Raw genomic sequence first — 19,764 nt, forward strand, 5'->3', positions numbered from 1 at the left:
TGAATAATAATTGTTTCAACCTCATAGAGTGAGAATTAGTGCTTATAAAAATACTTGGCACAGTGCTGGTCTCATGGTAAATACCAATAAATGCTGGATGTTGCTGTTATTTCTATTATGAGAGCTACAATTTGAACAACTTGAAATTCAGCATATTTCTTTCCCAGTATCCTGTATTTCATCCTTTATAATGTAAAGTGGACTTGTTACTCGTGTATTTCTACACATGTATATTTCCAAAATGATTTTAACCTGTGTAAAATCTGTCTTAAACAAAAATTGCCAAATATTGGGAGATTTCACATCTTTTCCTTTACTTTTTGACCATAAATCACATTTTGCCTTTTGTGCAGTTAATCTACTTTCATATTTGTCTACTGGTTATTGAAGAAAGTAAGATAATTACTCATAAAATAGACGTGGCTTCTAGAACTATATGAGGGTCCTTACAGTATTTCATGCGTGTTATATGTTTTCTTTCACAGTGTTGCGAATAGTGAGGAAACTCTTCATATTTTTAGTTTTGTAAATATGCCTTCAGTAGATGTGCAATGACCACTTCTAATATACTGTTTATTTTTCAGTAATCTTTGTGTAGTTAGCTTTCTTGTTCAGAAAATTTGATTTTTTTAAAAAATTGTCTGCCACTGCATGGTATATTTTTAACTGTTTGGCTATTGTGCAGAATTTTGATTCTTCTCTCAGACATCATTATGGTATATTCTTGGAACTTCTTGCGTTTATCACTCTTTGATTTCTTCATGAGTAGAGAGATCATTATAAGGTCTTAAACAAGTTTGTTCTGTGTTAATATACCAGGTGATCATTCTTCTTATTCAAACTCATATATATAGAAGACAGAAAGTCTTCTTTTTTTTGGTGGGGGGAATACCAGGGATTGAACTCAAGGTCACTCAAACGCTGAGTCACATTCCCCAGCCCTATTTTGGTATTTTATTTAGACACAAGGTCTCACTGAGTTGCTTAGCACCTCGCCATTGCTGAGGCTGACTTTGAACTCGCTCTCCTCCTGCCTCAACCTTTCTGGGTTTAAGGGAAACATGACTTAAGAGTCATATTCAGGTTCAGATTATTGGGTCAGCTCTTCATAGCCATGTGACCTTTGAGCGTATCACTTAACTTTTTTGCTATCAGCTTCATCATATAAAGAGGATTAATGAACTATCATAGAGGTGTCTTGAAAGTTTTCTTTATTTCACTGATATATAAAGATATAAAAGTTGTTCATATTAATGGGGTTTCATGTGATATTTTGATACATTTGTATGTTGTGTAATGTTTAAATCAGGTTAAACCTGTCTCCTCAAACATTTATCATTTTTTTAAATAGTAAAAACATTCAGAATACTGTTGTTGAAATAACACCCTACTGTGTAGTAGCATACCACAACTGTTACTCCAACTGACTGTAACTATCCATTCTTATGCCCTACTCTCCTCAGCATCTGGTGACTACCAGTCTACACTCAACTTCTTTGAGATCTACTATTTAATATTCCACATATAAGAGACATCATGCGGCACTTGTCTTTCTGTGCCTGGCTTATTTCACTTCACATAATCTAGTAGTATCCATGTTGTCCAAAATGACAAGATTTCATTTTTAATGGCTGAATAGTATTCCATGGTGCATAAGTACCACATTTTCTTTATCCATTCATCAGTTGATGAACACTTATATTATTTTCATTTCTTGTCTAGTATGACTGGTGCTTCAGTGAACATGAGAGTACAGAAGTCTTTTCAATGTACCAATTTCATTTCATTTGTGGATTTAGATTGCCAAATCATATGTTAGCTCTGTTTTTAATTTTTTGAGGAACCTCCATAATGTTTTCCATAATGGCTGTACTAATTTCCATTCCAGCCATCAGTGTGCAAGGGTTTCCTTTTATCCACATCCTCACCAGCACTTGTTATCTTTAGTCTTTTTGATAATATACAGTATTACTAGAGTAAGGTAAATGGCTCATTGTGATTTTGATTTGCATTTGTCTGATGATTAGTGATGTTAATTAAGCATATTTTCATATACCAGTTGGCCATTTTGAGAAAAGGCTGTTAAGATCTGTGGCACAAGATGAAGGGAAGAATAGAAGTTCACTGGATTAGACAAAGGGGAATGAAGGGAAGGGAGAAGGGATGGGAATAGGAAAGACAGTAGAATGAATTAGACATAATTTTTCTATGTTCATATATGAATACACAACCAGTGAAACTATACCATGTACAACCACGAGAATGGGAAGTTATACTCCATGTATGTATTCTATGTCAAAATACACTCTACAGTCATGTATACATAAAAAGAACAAATTTTTTAAAAAGTGGGAAAAAAGATCTGTGGCCGATTTTTTAATCACTTTTTTTTAGAGTTACTCTATATTCTGAATATTAGCCTTAGTTTATAAATATTTTCTCCTGTTCTGTTAGTTTACTCTTGATTCTGATGATTATTTCCTTTACTGTATTTTTCAGCTGAATATAATCCCATTTGTCTATTTTTTGTTTCCTATGATTTGGGTGTCTGATCCAAAAGCTCGTTGTCCATTTCAGTGTTCTGAAGTGTTTACTCTGTTTCTTCTAGTAGTCTTATAGCTTCAGGTCTTACCTATAAGTCTATAATCCATTTTGAGTTGAACATTGGTACTCATGAGAGCTAAGGGTCTGATTTTTAATTAAAAGAATTTCTAACACATAGGGATTGATCAAAAAACGTTACTCCTTCCTAAGGAATAGGCTTTAGTGAATAAAGTGGCTTATTTAGAGGTAGTGAACAATATATGTCCTACCCAAGTTCAATACATTACTCATTATCTTTTGAAACCAATATACTTTGAAAAAGCTATAAAGGGTACTTGAAATGGTGGTATTATTTTACTTGGAATTCAGTGTGTGGAAATGTATTCATGAACTTTGCTATGTTGATATAGGCAGTTGAGTTTGTTGCCAAATGAATTTTAGGAATTTGTTATTCATTTTATCTAAGCTAAAGGTCCTGAAACAGTCTCTAGCCACTAGTTCAAGTTGAATGCATCTCAGTCAAGTTGTTAAACTGAGAAGACATAACAGATATTCGGTTAGCTCTTGTGAGAGTTACTTGCTACATGCTCTTTCCCCAGGAATTTGTATACTTTTTTCAGTACTTAAAGTAGGATTAAGTAGTACACCATGACTGCCAGATTTCCAATATACATGAGTACAAGATCCAAATCTTTTATAATTTATGCTTCAATTTTTTACTTCCTGTGTGGAATCATGTGACATCTTCTAAGATGTGGTCTTATAACCAGTTGGTCATTTTGTGGAATTCTGTGTATTAGTTCTGTCTCATATAGTTCTTTCTAGTGTCTACTATCCCTAAACTGTTTAAAAACATCAAGAATACTGTATTAGAGCTGGGCGCAGTGGCACATGTCTGTAATCCCAGCGGCTTGGGCGGCTGAGATAGGAGGATCACAAGTTCAAAGCTTCAGCAAGGATGAGGAGCTGAGCAACTCACTTGCGGAGACCCTGTCTCTAAATAAAATACAAAATAGAGCTGCGGATGTGGCTCAGTGGTCAAGTGCCCCTGAGGTCAATCCCTGGTACCAAAAAAAAAAAAAAAAAAGAATACTGTATTAGGATTAATATAATATTATTCTTTTTAGGTGCTGTTTACTTTTCTTAGTAGAATACTATTTTCTGTCAAAGGAAGCCTTCTGCTTTATTTTTATTGGTTACTTTTCCCTACTTTCTGTATAATTGAAAAAAACAAATGGGAGGATGATATCCATACAGTTATGTCCACACTCAGTTGATCTGGCTGTGATATAAATAGAAACAGGAAAAATATTATGGTTGTGCCTTTAATACATCGTATTGTTAATTGCTGGGTACACTGCATAAATGGCTTCTCTTCCAGATCACTAAGAAAATCTCTTGAGTATTTCTCCTTCTTACTTTGGTAACCCCAATTTCCTGCAGATGTTTCTGTTAAGGTCTAGAAATATCTAAATTTTCATTTTAACTAAATAGAAAGGGGAATTAAATGATGAATCGAAATGTAAGGAATTGGGATGAAGAGGAACATTTACTGTTTATTATGGTTTTTTTGGCCTGAGGTACTAAGACTAAGACTCTCCAGCAGTTTTATACAATAGCACACAGTCCTTGTCTTTACTAAACAAGGAAAACTTTTTTAATTTAAAATACCACTTACAAGCCAAATGTACTAACCTCACTCCTAGTGTATCTATATCCTAAAGCCTTCAGGAGAAAATGGCTTAAAAATTGTTTTCATGTCTAGATTTGAGTAAAATCACTTGTCATACATGAGTTGCAAAATGCAGACCTTCATTCTGAAGCTGCCTGTTTCTCATTTGGATCTGACATATTAAAAAGCATATAATTAATGGTTGACATTAGTAATTAACATTAACTTTATGGTGTTTAATATGCCATCATTCATCCATCAAATAACCAGAAATGCATTATGTCTTGTCATAAAGGTTTTAATTATATAAAACGGTCCTTCAGTTTTCATATGATATGAATAAAAAAAGCAAAAAAATGTATTTAATTAATATTTCTGTAAGCATTTCTTGGTTGTTAACTATATTTTTATTTCTTTTTAGGAGTATTCATCAACAATTGTGCCAGGAACTTCAAAGGGAAAATGTGGACCTAATTGTGCAGTCTTCATTATCGGCTAAAGAGCGCCACCTTGCTGCAATTGCTGGTGCACTGTGGAAACATTTCTTTTCATTTTTGAAGAGTCAGAGAATGGCACAGATTGTGCCTCCCTCACAACTTGCAGATGCAGCTGCAGGTCAGCATTAATTGTTAATTCATTAATTACTTTCTCTTTTTGCAAACTCTTTGTCAGTATTTCCCTCTATTTTCTTGGTAACAAACTTGCTTTATAACAGTGTAATAAATATTTTGACAGCCAGAAAGATGAAATGAATTATATATTTTTAAATTAGGACCCACTGGCTTATTTATTATTAAAAAATTAAATTAATTATATTTGCTAAAAATAAGTAATTTTCAATCTTAAAAAAACAATGTACACAAACTTTGCTTGTACATGTAATATTTGGAAAGTAAAGTGTCATTTGATTATATCTAATTTGAATAACTTATTTTCAAATGTGTGAGCAGACATCTACCTATAAGACTAATTTGTGTAAAGAGTAAAGAATACAGAATGAATACCACTTCAACACCAAGAAGATGAGATAAGAATGACATTAAATATATAGAATATTATCATTCTGACTTTTACTGCCTCTATTTTAGGTTGTAATTTATACTTGATTTGATTATTGGTCTAAGCATAGTCCTTAGGATTTAGAGAAGTCTGATTCATATGGAATCATAGGCAAAATTTTGCAAATATTTGCATATATCCAGTTGTCTTAAAATAAGAGATCATTATCCTTCTCAAATATGTATTTTGCCCAAACTATATTAAAAATTAATGGAATAGACAAATCAGTGTAGTTGTTACATGTATTAAAGGTAACTATAGGTATTTTATGTATTTAAATATAGTATTTTCTAAAGCCTAAGATGTAAGCCAACATTTATGTTACTCTGGTATGGATGAAGAAACTGAGTTAAAAGCAACTACATGAAAGTCTGAATGTTATAAATTTGAAAGACCTGGAATTCTGGTAGCATTTTCATAATTAAGATTTTACAATTATAGATTAAAGAATTATGACAGGGCAGTGGTTTCCAACTACTGTAATATCAGTGAAAATGTATATTGGTATTCAATCAGTTTAATCACAGCCATTATTAATAGCTGATATAACTTAGCTTTCTTACATTTGTCATGTTAGCTGCCACTTAGTCAACAAAAATGGATTTCATTTATTAAGTCAGTGCTATCTTAGGTTCTGAAAATAAATAGTATGTAAATACAAAGAAAAATGTGTGGGTTTGGTTTTGGTTTGAAATAAACACTCACCATTTAGGAGAAAATCATTCCTTCATTTAAAAAGCACTATATATACCCACTTTTATAAGCATTGGGAACTTATCAAGGGGGGGTCAGGGAGAACAAGACTATCTCATAAAGGTTATAGTCTTAGTGGGAAATTGAGCTAAAAAGAAATAATTTTTTAAATGTGTAATTTGTTAGATTGTGATAAATCCTGTGAAAAGAAACAGAAATATAGAAGGGAATGGGTAAGGCCAGAGGCAGGTTGTGATTTTATTGATTGATTGAGTGAATGAGTGGTACTGGGGGTTGAACCCAGGGGCATTTATCCGCTTAGCCACATTCCACCCCTTTTAGTTTTTTATTTTGAGACAGGATCTTGCTAAGTTACTCAGTGCTTTGCTAAGTTGTTGAGGCTGTCTTTGAACTTGCAGTCTTCCTGCCTCAGCCTTCTGAGCCATTGGGATTACAGGTATGAGCCACTGCTCCCTGCTTATAATTTTAAATAGACTTGTCAGTAAGTCCTGAGTAACATTTGAGCAAACACCCGAAGGAAGTGAAAGATCATGCTCTGTAGAAGTCCAGAGCTGAAAGAAAAACTATAGGGAAGCAATAAAGGTTCATATGGAGTATGAAAGGGGGTGAGAGAACACAGTGATATGAGCAAGATGGTTGCATTTTGTCTCATTAAATGACTATAGTGACTTTTGCTCTTACTTTGAGATTAGAAGCTGTTGGTAAGTTCTGAGCAGACAAACAGTATGATCCTTCAAGCTAGCAAGTTGACACTGGACAAAGGGAGCAAGGGGAGAAGTTGGGAGGCCAGTTAAGGCCCTATTGCAATATCCCAGAAATGATCAGCTTGGACTAAGGTGTTAGCAGTAGAGTTGGTGAGAAATGGTCAGATTTCTCATCTGAAGGTAGAGAAAGTATTTTGAATTTGCTAAGTGGATCAAGCAAGGTAACCAGTTAATAAAAGAAGTTAAAGGTAACTATAGCCACTTGCTGAGATGAGAAAGATTATGACAGAAATAGATATTTTGAGAGAAAATTAAGATTTTTTAAAAAATTTTTGGATACAATGTTTTAAATATATATTAAAACCTAAATAGACATTTAAAATGGAATCTTAGATAATAAGCCTAGGGTTTAGGGAAGAAGTTTAAGATGAAAGTTTAAATTTGGAAACTGTCCCATTTATAGACAGTCTTTTAAGCCATGATGTTGGAGGAGATCACCAATAGTCTAAGTATGGGTGAAACTTTGAAGCCTGAGCCATAGCATATTTCTACACTGAAATTAAGATAAGGAGAAATAGGAAGGGAGAACAAAAAGGAGTGCATGTAAAAAGAAAAAAAAAAAAGAAAGTATAGTGTTTGGAAACTGGGAGGGGGAAATAATCAACAGCATCTTAGATGCTGCTGATGAATCAAGCTAGATGAGCCCTGAAATTGGTCATTGGATTTTACAAGAAGGAAGACATTTGTGACCTTGAAGAGCAATTTGTGTGTAGTGGATACTCAGTGGATCAAAGATGAATTAAGAGAAAATGTAAAAAGAATAACAAACTACAAATATAGATAAATCTTTTAAATATCACCATTTAAGAAAAATGGGAATGAATTAGAGAGAGCAGTAGAGTCAAAGAGAAGGGTTTGTTTCTGTTTTTAAGTAAGGTGGAAGAAATTTCAGTGTATTTAATACTTACAAGAATGTTCCATAGTAAATGAAAATTGGATGGTGCAAAAATGTCACTTTTGTTTTGGTGTTGAGAGAAGAAGGGACCCCACAGAAGAACTTGGCCTTAGTTCATTTATAGTAGAAAAGGAGAAGGGAGAGTAAATGGGCCCTGATGGAGGCAGCAGGGTGAATGTGGTAGGAGTTGTGGTAGTACTGGTATGATGTTTCTTATTTCTCTGTGAAGTAGTAAATAAGTGAGGATCTAGAGGGAGGAGTTGCTGGCTGTTAAAGAAAAGAGGAAGGGGAAGATATGTGATAGTTGCCTAGGAGAATAGAAGCCTGAATGGACTAGGGAAATGTTGGACTGCTGGCTGGGGTTGGGCCCCCACATGAAGTCTCTAATTATATTCATCAGCATTATTGTTCTCATTTATGCTAGTGCAGGTACTTATGAGGAGGAGGCCAAGAAGTGGAATTAAACAGATAACTTTTTTCCCCCCCTAGGCAAGTACAGTGAATCAAGAAAAGTTGAAGGGAGTTGGTGGCATACATAAATGAGTGTAGTAAAGGGAAATACCCTAAAGAGGGAAGGGAAGACGTGAACACAAGGAAGGTAGGGAAAGAGTTGTGGGTGCAGTAGATTATAGGCCCTGATGTAATCAAAGAATTGTTGGATTTAGGGTCCTAGACTAAAGCAAATTTGGGATCAAAAGGTATAGCACTTGAAAGTAAAATTATGGAAAGATTGTGGTTATTGGTAATGCCAAGGTTTCTGTGATCACCATGGGACTGTCTGAAGTAGAATGGAGGAATATTCTTTCTTGGAGGAGTGCCAAGAAATGAAGGGCTAAGATACTAGGGGAAAAAACATCAATGGTAAGGTTGTTGTTGGAGAGAATAATAATGAACGACAGTCTACTCAGCTCGGCATGAAAGGGGTAAACTAGGAGAGTGCAGGTGACTATAAGAGAGTTAGAAGAATTAGTGGCTGTTACCATCTGATGATATATATGACATTCAAAGGTAGGAGTTTTGGGAAGGAAAAAGGGACATTGATCTAGAAACAGCAATGTGGATCAAGAATTAAACTCATTTGTAGGTCAAGTGTTAGGGGTATGGGAGAATAAACCACATTTGAAGAAAGCTACATAGACAGCAGTGTTTCATAAACAATTGATTGACAAGCATAAATCAGTGTAGTACAAATTGAATTGATGGGGTTCCCAGTAAATCACAAAATGAAGTGTTATTTGTATAACATAATTAAATTAAAGAATTTTGGCTCCTAGATCTTTGGGTTCTGAAGAAGGTGGGGTGTGATTGATTATAGAGATTACTATTAAGGAAAATTTTGTGTTTTAAGGTAAGAGTGAACTGCTCACTGTGATAAGTAACAAATAAATTAGCTTAATTATAAAAGAGTAAATGCTAGAAATATTTTTTTATGTATCTTTGATTTGATGGCGACATACAAGCAGAAACCTCCAGCTTGAGTTAAAGAATCTAGTACCGATCCACAATGATAAGAAAGAGATGCTTCTTGATCCTTTCTTGAAGATCTAGATGATGCTATTAGAAATTTCTTTGACAACATGAATTTAGTTCAGTTTTAACTTTTTGCTTGTTCTACATTTCTAGATATGACATTTTATTATTTGGTATTTTTATCACTATTAAATAAATTGGATGAGGGGATATTTAAAATTTTTTCTCACCTTAGTTTCTTTCATTTTAAATCTAGATTTTACTTTGTTGGCAGCGGACATGCCAAGTACTGCTCCGTCAGATCTTCAGCCTCAGCCAGTAATATCAATAATTCAACTTTATGGTTGGGATGATATCATCTGCCCCCAAGTTGTAGCAAAATATTTAAGTCATTTACTACAAAATAGGTATGTGTCCTTATTTCAGTCATACTTATTAATGTAATCCCTAATAGATCAGTGTACTGGTAAGGTAAGAATTATCTAAAATGAAAAATTATCTTTTCCACATATATTCTCATTTGGAAGATTTTTTGCTTTCAGATACACCAACATTTTACAATAGTCATAGTAGGAAAGCTAGCTTGTGTTTTGTGGGTTGCTTTTTTTTTTTTTCTTTTTGTTAATGTTAAGCACTTTCAAAACTCTGTATACCATCCCCATTCTTATGAACAGATTAGCCAGGTCTTTGGCTTCATGACAAGGATTACTTTTAAAATTTCTTGGAGATATTGCTTTCGAATCCCATGTGGGGTAATCTTTGAACCTGTGGAACGGAGGAACGGGGAAGAGGATAGGGGTGGAACTTGTCAGGAGACAATCATATACATATGTTTTGTCTATAATTTTTTTTACCCATTCCTCATATGGTCATGAGCTCTTCTCTGCTTAATTATTCCAAAGGCCACTTCGATGTTTTTTTTGTTTTGTTTTTTGTTTCTTCTACTTGCTGCTTCTGCTTCCTTCATTATCATCTCACCTATCTAGATATAAGCCCCTTGCTTTTCCCATTTCACCCATATGCTTCCTCAACCTTTCCCTTGGCTTATAACATCAATGGAAAAAGGAAAGTTTAAAATTAGAACATTACACATGACAACACAAATTTATCTAGCATTTCTTTTTGAGTATAGTATTATTATCTGTAGTATTCATTTTCAGCAATGCCTGTCTATGTTAGTGTATTTATCTGAAAGATGAGTGAGACCAAGTGTATTCATGGGAGATGTTAGATTGCATTTCTTTACTTGCTGTCTATACTCAGGGAATATATTGCCATTTTTGTTCTTGTTGTTTTAATATGCGTCAACTTGCCTTTACAGCACCCTGTGTGAAGCACTTTCTCATTCAGGCTGTGTATCCTTTCAATCCTCAACTATAAGATCATGGATCCGTTGTGTTTTGCAAATGTATATAAAAAATCTCTCTGGACCTGATGATTTGTTTACTGATGCAATTTCTGAGCAGGCAGTTGGTAAGTGAGTGGTGTATGCATTTATTTGGTGAGGCATGGAGGGTGTATCTATGGAAAGCTTTTTGCTCTCTAGATTATTACATAACTTTTTTAAAATATCTTTTTTATTTTTTAGTTATAAATGGACACAATATCTTTATTTTGTTTATTTATTTTTATGTGGTGCTGAGGATCAAACCCAGTGCCTCACATATGTGAGGCAAGCAAGCACTCTACCACTGAGCCACAACCCCAGCCCAAGATTATTATATAAATTAATAGAAAATATACAAAGTATGTTTATAATTAAGTGTATATGTAAGCAGAAATTTATTCTTACCTTTTGCACCCTGCTTCTTTTTCTTGATGTGTGTGTGTGTGTGTGTGTGTGTGTGTGTGTATACACACACACACACACACACACACACACTTTTTTTTTGGACTACATATGACAAATTCCCCTGCTATCAAGATAAAAGAACTTGTTTCCTTGGAAGCCAAGAACAAAAACTTGTTCCTCAGGTGACAAGCTATTTTCTTTTACTCTGAAAAAATTTATCACACAAAAACGTGGAAATTTGAAGTATTACCAGATATCACACTATGAGTACCCAAAAAGAAAAATATCCAATTGTGAATAATTCTATTCTATTTTTGTTAGATATTTTACCTTTCTTCTGCTTTATTATTAGTCATTGAGTGACTCTGGTTACTTTTTAAAAAATATTTCATACAGTTTTATTTCTGTAGAACACACCTTTTCCTCAATTGTTTTTTCCAACCATTTGTAGCAGGGCTGCCCTGAAAAAAGGCTTTAAATTTTCTCTGATATCTTACTATATCAGTTGGCTTTACATGAATGACTTTTGGGCTAAGTTGTTCATAAGTGAGAAAAACTTTTACTCTTTAATTTTATGGAAATTTGAATTTTAAAAAAAGCATGTCATAAACAAGGAGTTACATCCCCTGCACTCACATATATACATATATTCAGCATATTGAAAACTTTATTTTACTATATATCTTTATATAATAAATATGTGATTTTATTTACAGAAAAAGATTATGTGGAACAGTTGGCTGAATTGACAAGGTTGCTATTTAAACTCTCAGAAGTAAAGGATATTTTCTCAAAGGCACAAGTTGGATATTTACCCATTCCAGAAGACCCCAAAAAAGCACTTGTTCAATTCCTTGAGGTATTTTTCATTTATTAGTATAATTGTGTTACTAATTGTACTGTACTGATCAGTGTTCTTAAAATTTTTCTATAAATTTAATTTTTAAAAAATTGAATTATATTATCAGTTGCCTGCTATTATAAAATTCTGGAGGAAGAAAATTGAATCTAAAGTATAGTACAAATCACTTGTAGGACAGCAGAAAATTTACATTTAATGAAGAATAATAAAACTAAAGAGTACTACATAAAAGTTTTACTCTAAGGCCACCCAAAATTTTAAGAATGTCTTATTACTGAAATTGCTGGATAGTAATGTTCTTGGGCACTTGTAAACTAAAATTACTTGTACAGGGTTCATTATAGTTCTAGCTGAGTATTTACTGCCCTATGACAAACACTGTAAGCCTTAGTATACTAGCTATTTCATATGTAGTATGATTGAGGTTTTAAAGTCTAATCCATGTGGTTTGGTTTTTCTAAATAATAAAGAGTCCCATTTAAATTTTAAATTATTAATTTTAAAAGAATATATCTTGTGTGATAATGCTTGTTTTCTAAGTCCAGTTGAGGTCATTAATGTGTGTAAATTAGTGTCTTTTATAAGCGGTTCACAGTAAAAGTAGAGTGTTTTCTACAGAGTGGTTGGCATTAACTACACTGAAAATAATTACAACCAATAAGCTTTTTACATAAATGTTAATTCTTCCATAAGTTTTAAGTTAAAGTACAATTGTAAGAAAATTAAAAATATTGTATAAACACTAACAACATTTAGTAATTGAACATACAGATGCAAAATATACATTTCTGTTGGGCACTTCATTTAGTTGTTGACTGAGGCTCAACCCACGATTAAATAAATACCTATTGTTTGCTTGGAACCCTACTGGATCAGAAAAGGAAGTCAAGCATTCTGTTGTGCTGTCCTACCAGTGAGTTGTATTATACTTTAAATTTAGTCTTCCTAAATATAATTTAGCCCAAATTGATTTTTCTTTTATCATTAAACAAATGATAGTTTTTAACTAGGTGCTGCAAAGTATTACCTAAGGCATGTTAGAAATTTAAAAAACCAGAACTTTCACTTGTCAGAGACCATAAGACATATATAGAGTTTAAAATGATGCAAGGTCTTATATGCTTAGTGTCAGTTTGTTGATAGATCAATCAGTAGGTAAAGAATTTCAGAGCATTTTAATAAGATGTTTATAGTTTATCCTGCGAAGAGTAGGAAGATTTTTAAGTAGGTTAGATTTGATTAAATGACTTTTATATGAAAATTAGAAACAATAATATATTTAAAGGTGTGGGAGTTATCAGCCAGAAACTAGTAGAGTTTGGAAAGAATTGAAGATTAAGTGGATATGAAATAAATACTGTGTGTAACCAGAAAAGTGATGATACCTTAAGGAGAAATAGGAACTTCATGATTTAGGTTCAAGGGTAAGTAGGCAAGAAGTTCACTTTGCGACTTGTTTAGTTTATAGTTCTATCAAGTGTCTCAAAGATTATCTGCAGGTTCTGTGATTCACTAGGGGAGTTGTGAGAGACTGGAACTCAGAATATAGTTGTACTTACAGCCATGACCTGTTACAAAGAAAGCATATAAAGCACAAACAACAAAGGGACAAGGTACATGGCAGTGAAGTCTAAAGAAACCACGCATAATTTCGAAGTGTCTTTTCTCATTGAAGGAGAAACACAGGGTATGTTTAATTCTTCAGCAAGGAGTAGTGATGAGACATGAAATATTTACTATCAGGGAAGGTCATTAGCAATTCACTGTCCATGGTTTTTATTTATTGGGAACTGGTTACATGCACCTGCTTTGCCTTGCACTTTCAGAATTCCAGATGTACAAAAGGAAAATAGGCATTTGACATAGCAATGTTATTTGTACAGATTTTTTTTGGCACAGTGAGCCATTCTTATCAGGGAATAATGAGCAGCTTCCCTAAAACTATAAAGGCCCAAGGCCCTACCTGATATGGAAGACTTTTTAAGGATATCAGCATTTGGCCTGCAGTGTGAATTCTTTTCTATACAGAAATGATATAAGTTGTCATAGTCAATGTACTAAGAAATGCATGTCTTTTAGTCTGGGGAGATTAGAGCTAAACATAAAAAAAAATTGAGATTCCTTGGGTGTACTAAAGTTCAAAAGTATGGTTGATAGGCTCCTGGGAGTTACTGATACTTTGTCAAGAGGTTCTAAAGCTCAAAACTATATTGACATAGCACAAATCATGCAAAAGCTTTAGCATGAGTCAGTACTGTGTCCTAAGATTATATTAGTAGCCATGATAATTTACACTTTTATATACTCAGGAAAAACAGTCAGTTAGTTCACTTAAGAATATCCTTAATGAAGAAATAAAATTATTAATTTTATTAAATCTTGACCCTGAGTACATATTCTTTTAATATTCTGTGAATGACAATGCAAAGTGCACTGAAAGCACTTTTGCTGCATGCCAAAGCAATGTGGTTGTCTAAATGAAAAGACTTGTGTAATTATTTGAGTTGCAAGCTGAGCTGATTGCTTTTATCTTGAAAGAACAACTGACAAAATGTGGTTATTCAGACTTGGGTATTTGGCAGACATTTTTTTCAAAAATGAATGAAGTAAGCCAGCCCATTACTTCAAAGAAAACAACTGACAATATCTGTTGCTAATAATATAATTTGAGCTTTCAAGAAAATTAGAATTTTGGAAAGCTTGTATTTGTCATTGTGAGCTTGAGGGCTTCTTGATACTTAATGACTTTTTTTATGAGAATGGTGTTGGTATTAATGCATATGACTTTTTTGCCAATATCAATAATGAAATGTGTCAACATCAGGAAGCTGTGTGATTCAAGGAGTCAGAATTTTCCAAATGACCAGTGCAAGCTTTTTAACAAGCATTCAAGGGTAAAAGATCTATTCTAAGTACAAGATATGCCAAGATCTCTTAATGTAGGAAGTGTCCACTGACATCATTTTATGACATCATTTTAGATTCCTCAGATTCTTTAGTTCCATAGTTCATTTTGACTGGCCTCCAAAAAATACCACTTGTTAAGTTTTGGTCTAATAGCAAAGAGAAATTTCCACAGTTATTTGAAAAATTTGTCAAAATACTACTTCCACCTATATGTACTTGTGAGGCAAGATTTTCTTTATTCTGTAACAGATCATAAGAATCACATGTAGAAGGAAATAAGAAATAAAGCCTACTTCTATTAAGCTGGACAGTAAAGAGATTTGCACAAATGTTTAAGAACTACTACTCTTCTCATTAATTTGTTTTGGAAAATAATTTTTACTGAAATGTTACTCCCATCCCTCCATGTCATAAGTGACCTTCCACTCCCTTTTATGACCTTCTGCCACTTTTTTCAACTACAGCATCCTTTCAAGTTTGCTCTTCCTCCCCCATCCACCTTAATTAGCCTCCTTGGAGACTTACTTCAACTACTTTTAACAGTACCTTCACAATTGTAGTCTTTTGTCTTTTGGTCAAACCTACAAACTTTCAACCTTAGGTCAGTGCAGTAAATCCAGCTTTCTCTCCTTCCTCATGTCTACTAAGAGCACCTGGAGCACCTGGAGCAGCTGGCAAGGCTGGGGAGATCCCCTAACTATGTGTATTGGTGCTATTTGTGGTCTAGTTTAGGTCATTGAAATCCACTCTAAGTTTCCAAAAATGATTTTAAAACTTTACTAATTTCTTGAAACTTTCTAATCCAATAGCTTCTCTTATTTCTTCTGTGGCTTTACTTACTTATTCCCACCTTCCTGATGTTATTCTCTTATTTCCCTTCCTCTTCTTCCCTCCTTACTCTTATTTATTATTAAATTAGCAGACTCATAAAGAAAATTCTGGGAGGTAGGGGGACGTCTATTTCTATCATAAAGCTGAACTTTATACAGGTTTTAGTTGTTGGGATATGGTAACATTACTAATAGGCTTTCCTTGTAGGAATTTGGAGATTTTTGAGTCCTCAGTCACATACATTTGATGAGCTTCCTTGTTTGGTAGTCTTGATGTGATTTCATTACAGCATTCTTATACACCAGTTTTGTGGGTGGTTTTTTTTTTTCCCCAGTGATACTTTGCTGAGTGAAACCTCCTATAAATAATTATTGGTGAATTGATTTTTTTTATTCTTCCTGTAACCTTTATTTTAATTATACAAAGCAAGATTTAGTTCTTTTCATGTGAAATTTAATTGCTGTGAATCATTATTGGAAAGTTAAGGGTGAAGGCCTAACTGTATTGGGTATGTATGTATGGGGTAAGGGAATTAAGTCCCTATTGTATAAAACCTGGAAAGTTAAATATTGTTTTCCTTTATTTATAGGCTGTTGGTACAACTTACAGGAATCTCCAGACACTTTCTGATAAGTCTGCTATGGTCACAAAGTCCTTAGAATACCTTGGTGAAGTATTAAAATATATAAAACCCTATTTGGGAAAAAAAATTTCCAGTGCAGGGCTGCAGCTCACTTATGGGATGATGGGTATGTATTCTTGACATTATTTTCCTACTATCATTTCCTTATGTTGAGCCTATAGTATCAGGGTGGACAGAAATATACTGGTGAAATCACTTATTCTCCGTAAAGTCATAATAATCTGAAATACAGTGATTTAGCTTAAAATAATTCATGTTGGTCTTGTGTTTGTTATGTTTGTGTTAATATTAAAATTAATTGTGATCAATACAGAAAATATATCAAAACAGTTAGCAGTAGTCTGCTGTAAGTTACGTTGTGAATACCTGAATAACTAAAATAGAGCTTTTGTTAATACTTACCTGTACTTCATTAGAATTTAAAACATCAGAAAACCCCACTTCCTTTATTTTTATGGTCTACTCTGTATGAACGAGGTCAGGAGGTTTAATATGAGCATTAAGGTATTTATGCTTCAAATTTTGTTTCTCACAATATTGTGTTTTCCATTTTCAAAAAGAAATCTTTTTCTCTGCTTGTTCTAGAACAATAGAGTTCATCTTTCTTTAGGAATTCAGTAATTTGAATATCTTTGTTCACTAAAACCATGTTGCTAACCAAAAATAGGAACTGGATAAAGGTACATGAAAAAGATTTCCTTAGAAGTTCTTATATAGAATTTAAGTTTTTTTTAGTTTTTTTATTTCTCTGTGGCCAAAACCTTATATCTATTCCCTTTAATCTTGTGAATGTATAAATAAACCTGATTTAGGCTGTCTCAAACCTTTTATCTTTGTTGTGAAAGATAAAGGAGAATGTGAAAAATGTGTAAATATGGATGATATGCAATGTAGTGAAAGCAATGGTAGCAATTCAGACACCTTAATTTTAGAATATTTATTATAAATTTATTATAAATATTACATAGGAAAATCTTGATTAGCATTTTAGCATTTAGGCTTATATTAGTCTCTTAAAAAAGTTTTATGATGTTTCCAGATTTAGCTTTTTGCCAAGCTAAGTGTATGATTACAGAGTTATGTCTTTATATTGCAGAATATATGATAGTCTTATCAGAAACTACAAAATGACATTGGATTTGTGATATGTAGACCTGGGGCAAAATTTTACTTATGAAGAATTTTCTTGAAGGCCTTCTTTGTTCTGCAACCTTGGGTTTTTTGGGGTGGGGGGATTAGTGGCAAATAGGTTTATATTTTTTCTTTTTGTGTAGATATCTCAAAAACAGGGAATAGAATATACAACTATGGTGTTACCCATTTATTCATTAGAAATTAGGAACAGGTAGGGCTGGGGATGTAGCTCAATGGTAGAGTGCTTGCCTAGCATGTGTGAAGTTCTGGGTTCAATACCCAGCACTGCAAAAGAAAGAAAGAAAAAAATAAGTGAAGAACAGATAAGGGGGGGGGGGTGACGAGAAACTTGTGTAGATTGATATAGCAGGAGTGGGAGCCGTTTATTCTAGGACAGGAGCAGTATATATACATTCCACAAAGCTTATCTTAATTAACATAAACTCGATACAGCAGTGAACCAATAAGGAATCTCCGCACTTAATGGCTCGCTGGCATTACTTCATAAACCACTCCCTCTGGCATTTTGCCAGGCGCCATCCAGACTTGTTTACAGACTCTAACATTTCTCTGGCAAAATGCCAGGCGCCATCCTGACTTGTTTACAGACTCTAACAAAAAATGTGTACTAATTTTTAATCTTATTCAGAGTAGTAGCCGTAACTTCTGAAATTTTTATTTCCCTCATTTCGTATTTTGAAAAAGAAAAGAAAAAGAATATTTATGGAGTATGCATCACATACTGTATTGGGAATTTAAAATATGCTGGTTTGAAAATTTCTCCAGTGTAGGTAATAGCAGATGCTAAATATTTCTTGAATTTAATAAATTTATAAATCTATTAGTAGTACATCATATTATTGTTTTTAAATAAGAAAGATTGCTTTTAAGTATAAATAGATTTTTAAATATGTATTATAATGATTCCAATACTTTTAAAGTAGAAAATAAGTATATACGAAAGAACTTTTTTATAGTGGTTATCTTTAGACAAGGAGATTGTCTTAGTATTAGTATATAATATTTCTTTATAGCCAGTAAAAAGACTTGTTTTTGTTCTGTTTTGTTTTTAATAAACCTACTATGTATTTAAACTGTTCCCAAAGTTGTTGTTGTTGTTGTTGCTCTGTAGTTGTAAATAGGCAGAATACCTTTATTTGTTTATTTCTTTTATATAGTGCTCAGGATCGAATCCAGTGCCTCACACATGGCAAGTGCTCTGCCACTGAGCTACAGCCCTAACCTGTTCCCAATGTTTTTGACTTAAGTTTTTCCTCATCATTCTTGTTTGCATTTTTAATATCACATATGTACAGATATTATCAGCTGAAATTTAAGAAGTAGGAATCTGAAACATCAAATGTATTAACTTTTCCCTTCTGTGGCCTCATAAAAACTAAGGTCTTTTACTGCAGAAGATGAAACACAAGGGTAGATGATGTGTTTTTGGTTGGTCCGTATCTACTCTTTTTAAGTAATATCTTTATGACACCTGAATGATGTGAATCATTTCAAATGTTGGTTATGATGACAGTTGCTTTATGGATATATTAATGTTAGTTAGAATGTGAGTTCTTCTTATATTGCTGTCAGACTCAAATTTTCTACCCACTAAAAAATGAGGAGCAAGCTAGCATTGTTTAAAATATTGCTAAGTGAACACTGTGTTTCTTTATGATTGATTATTGTACTTCCTTTTACAACAGATGATTAATGTTGCTGTTTGTTCTTCTTAGAAGTGATTATTGGTTGTTTTTTTTAACATCAATATATTCTTCTTTAAGCAGGTGTGTTCTCCTTCTGAGTTTGAATTTTAAAGTTTCTGTTTGATGGAAATGACTTTGAATGTCATCATCTTTTTTGCTTTCTAAGGTAGAATGAAATGTAAAAGTTTATGCAGTAGTTTTATCACTCTGCTGTTGGAACAAGCACTTAATCTCTTTTTAAATTTGGTTTTCAATAAATGAGGCTTCAATAGCAATAATATACCCCAGTGAGAATTATGTATCTATTACATACTATATAAAAAAAGCGTATTCATTTGTTAAATTTTACTCTCATCACATTTTATAGTTGATGGACTCATAGCATCAAGGAAATCAAGTCTCTTTCTTTTATTCCAGTTTCAAAATTTTGTGTGTGTGTGTTTTTTTATGATAAGTAAGTGAAAGGTGTAAAAACTGAAGTTTAAGGAGCCTAAATGATTGCTCCAAGGTGTTACAACTTCTACTTCTCCTATTTTAATAATTAAATTTAGTTAAACCTCTCCTTGAGAACTAGATTGAGGCAGCCTATAAAATTATATAAAAGATAAAAATATAAAGAAATAGAAGAATATAAGAATATATGAATGTAAAGCAGAATATATGAATGCCAGTTGCTCATATATTTGTTTTTCCCAACCCAGAAGTCTGAGAGAAATTTATCTCAGTGAAATACAGGCTTAAACTATATCTTTTGACTCCCAGGATGATTCT

The 19,764-nt window shown here is 33.2% G+C and overlaps 1 protein-coding gene across 2 annotated transcripts in view; it reads left to right on the forward strand.

The window, feature by feature from the left end:
• Window positions 1-19,764, forward strand: part of Mms22l (MMS22 like, DNA repair protein) — a 119,324-nt gene that overhangs the window by 82,833 nt on the left and 16,727 nt on the right. For both annotated transcript variants that reach the window (XR_005732913.2, XM_005338013.4), the window contains exons 15-19: window positions 4,638-4,831; window positions 9,375-9,525; window positions 10,440-10,591; window positions 11,627-11,769; window positions 16,100-16,259. Coding sequence is in view for 1 of the 2 variants with exons in the window: in XM_005338013.4 (XP_005338070.2) it covers window positions 4,638-4,831; window positions 9,375-9,525; window positions 10,440-10,591; window positions 11,627-11,769; window positions 16,100-16,259 (800 nt within the window). In the remaining variant the exon portion in view is untranslated. The remainder of the gene's footprint in view (window positions 1-4,637; window positions 4,832-9,374; window positions 9,526-10,439; window positions 10,592-11,626; window positions 11,770-16,099; window positions 16,260-19,764) is intronic.

Source organism: Ictidomys tridecemlineatus, chromosome 8 (assembly GCF_052094955.1).
Source record: "Ictidomys tridecemlineatus isolate mIctTri1 chromosome 8, mIctTri1.hap1, whole genome shotgun sequence".
NCBI lineage: Eukaryota > Metazoa > Chordata > Mammalia > Rodentia > Sciuridae > Ictidomys > Ictidomys tridecemlineatus.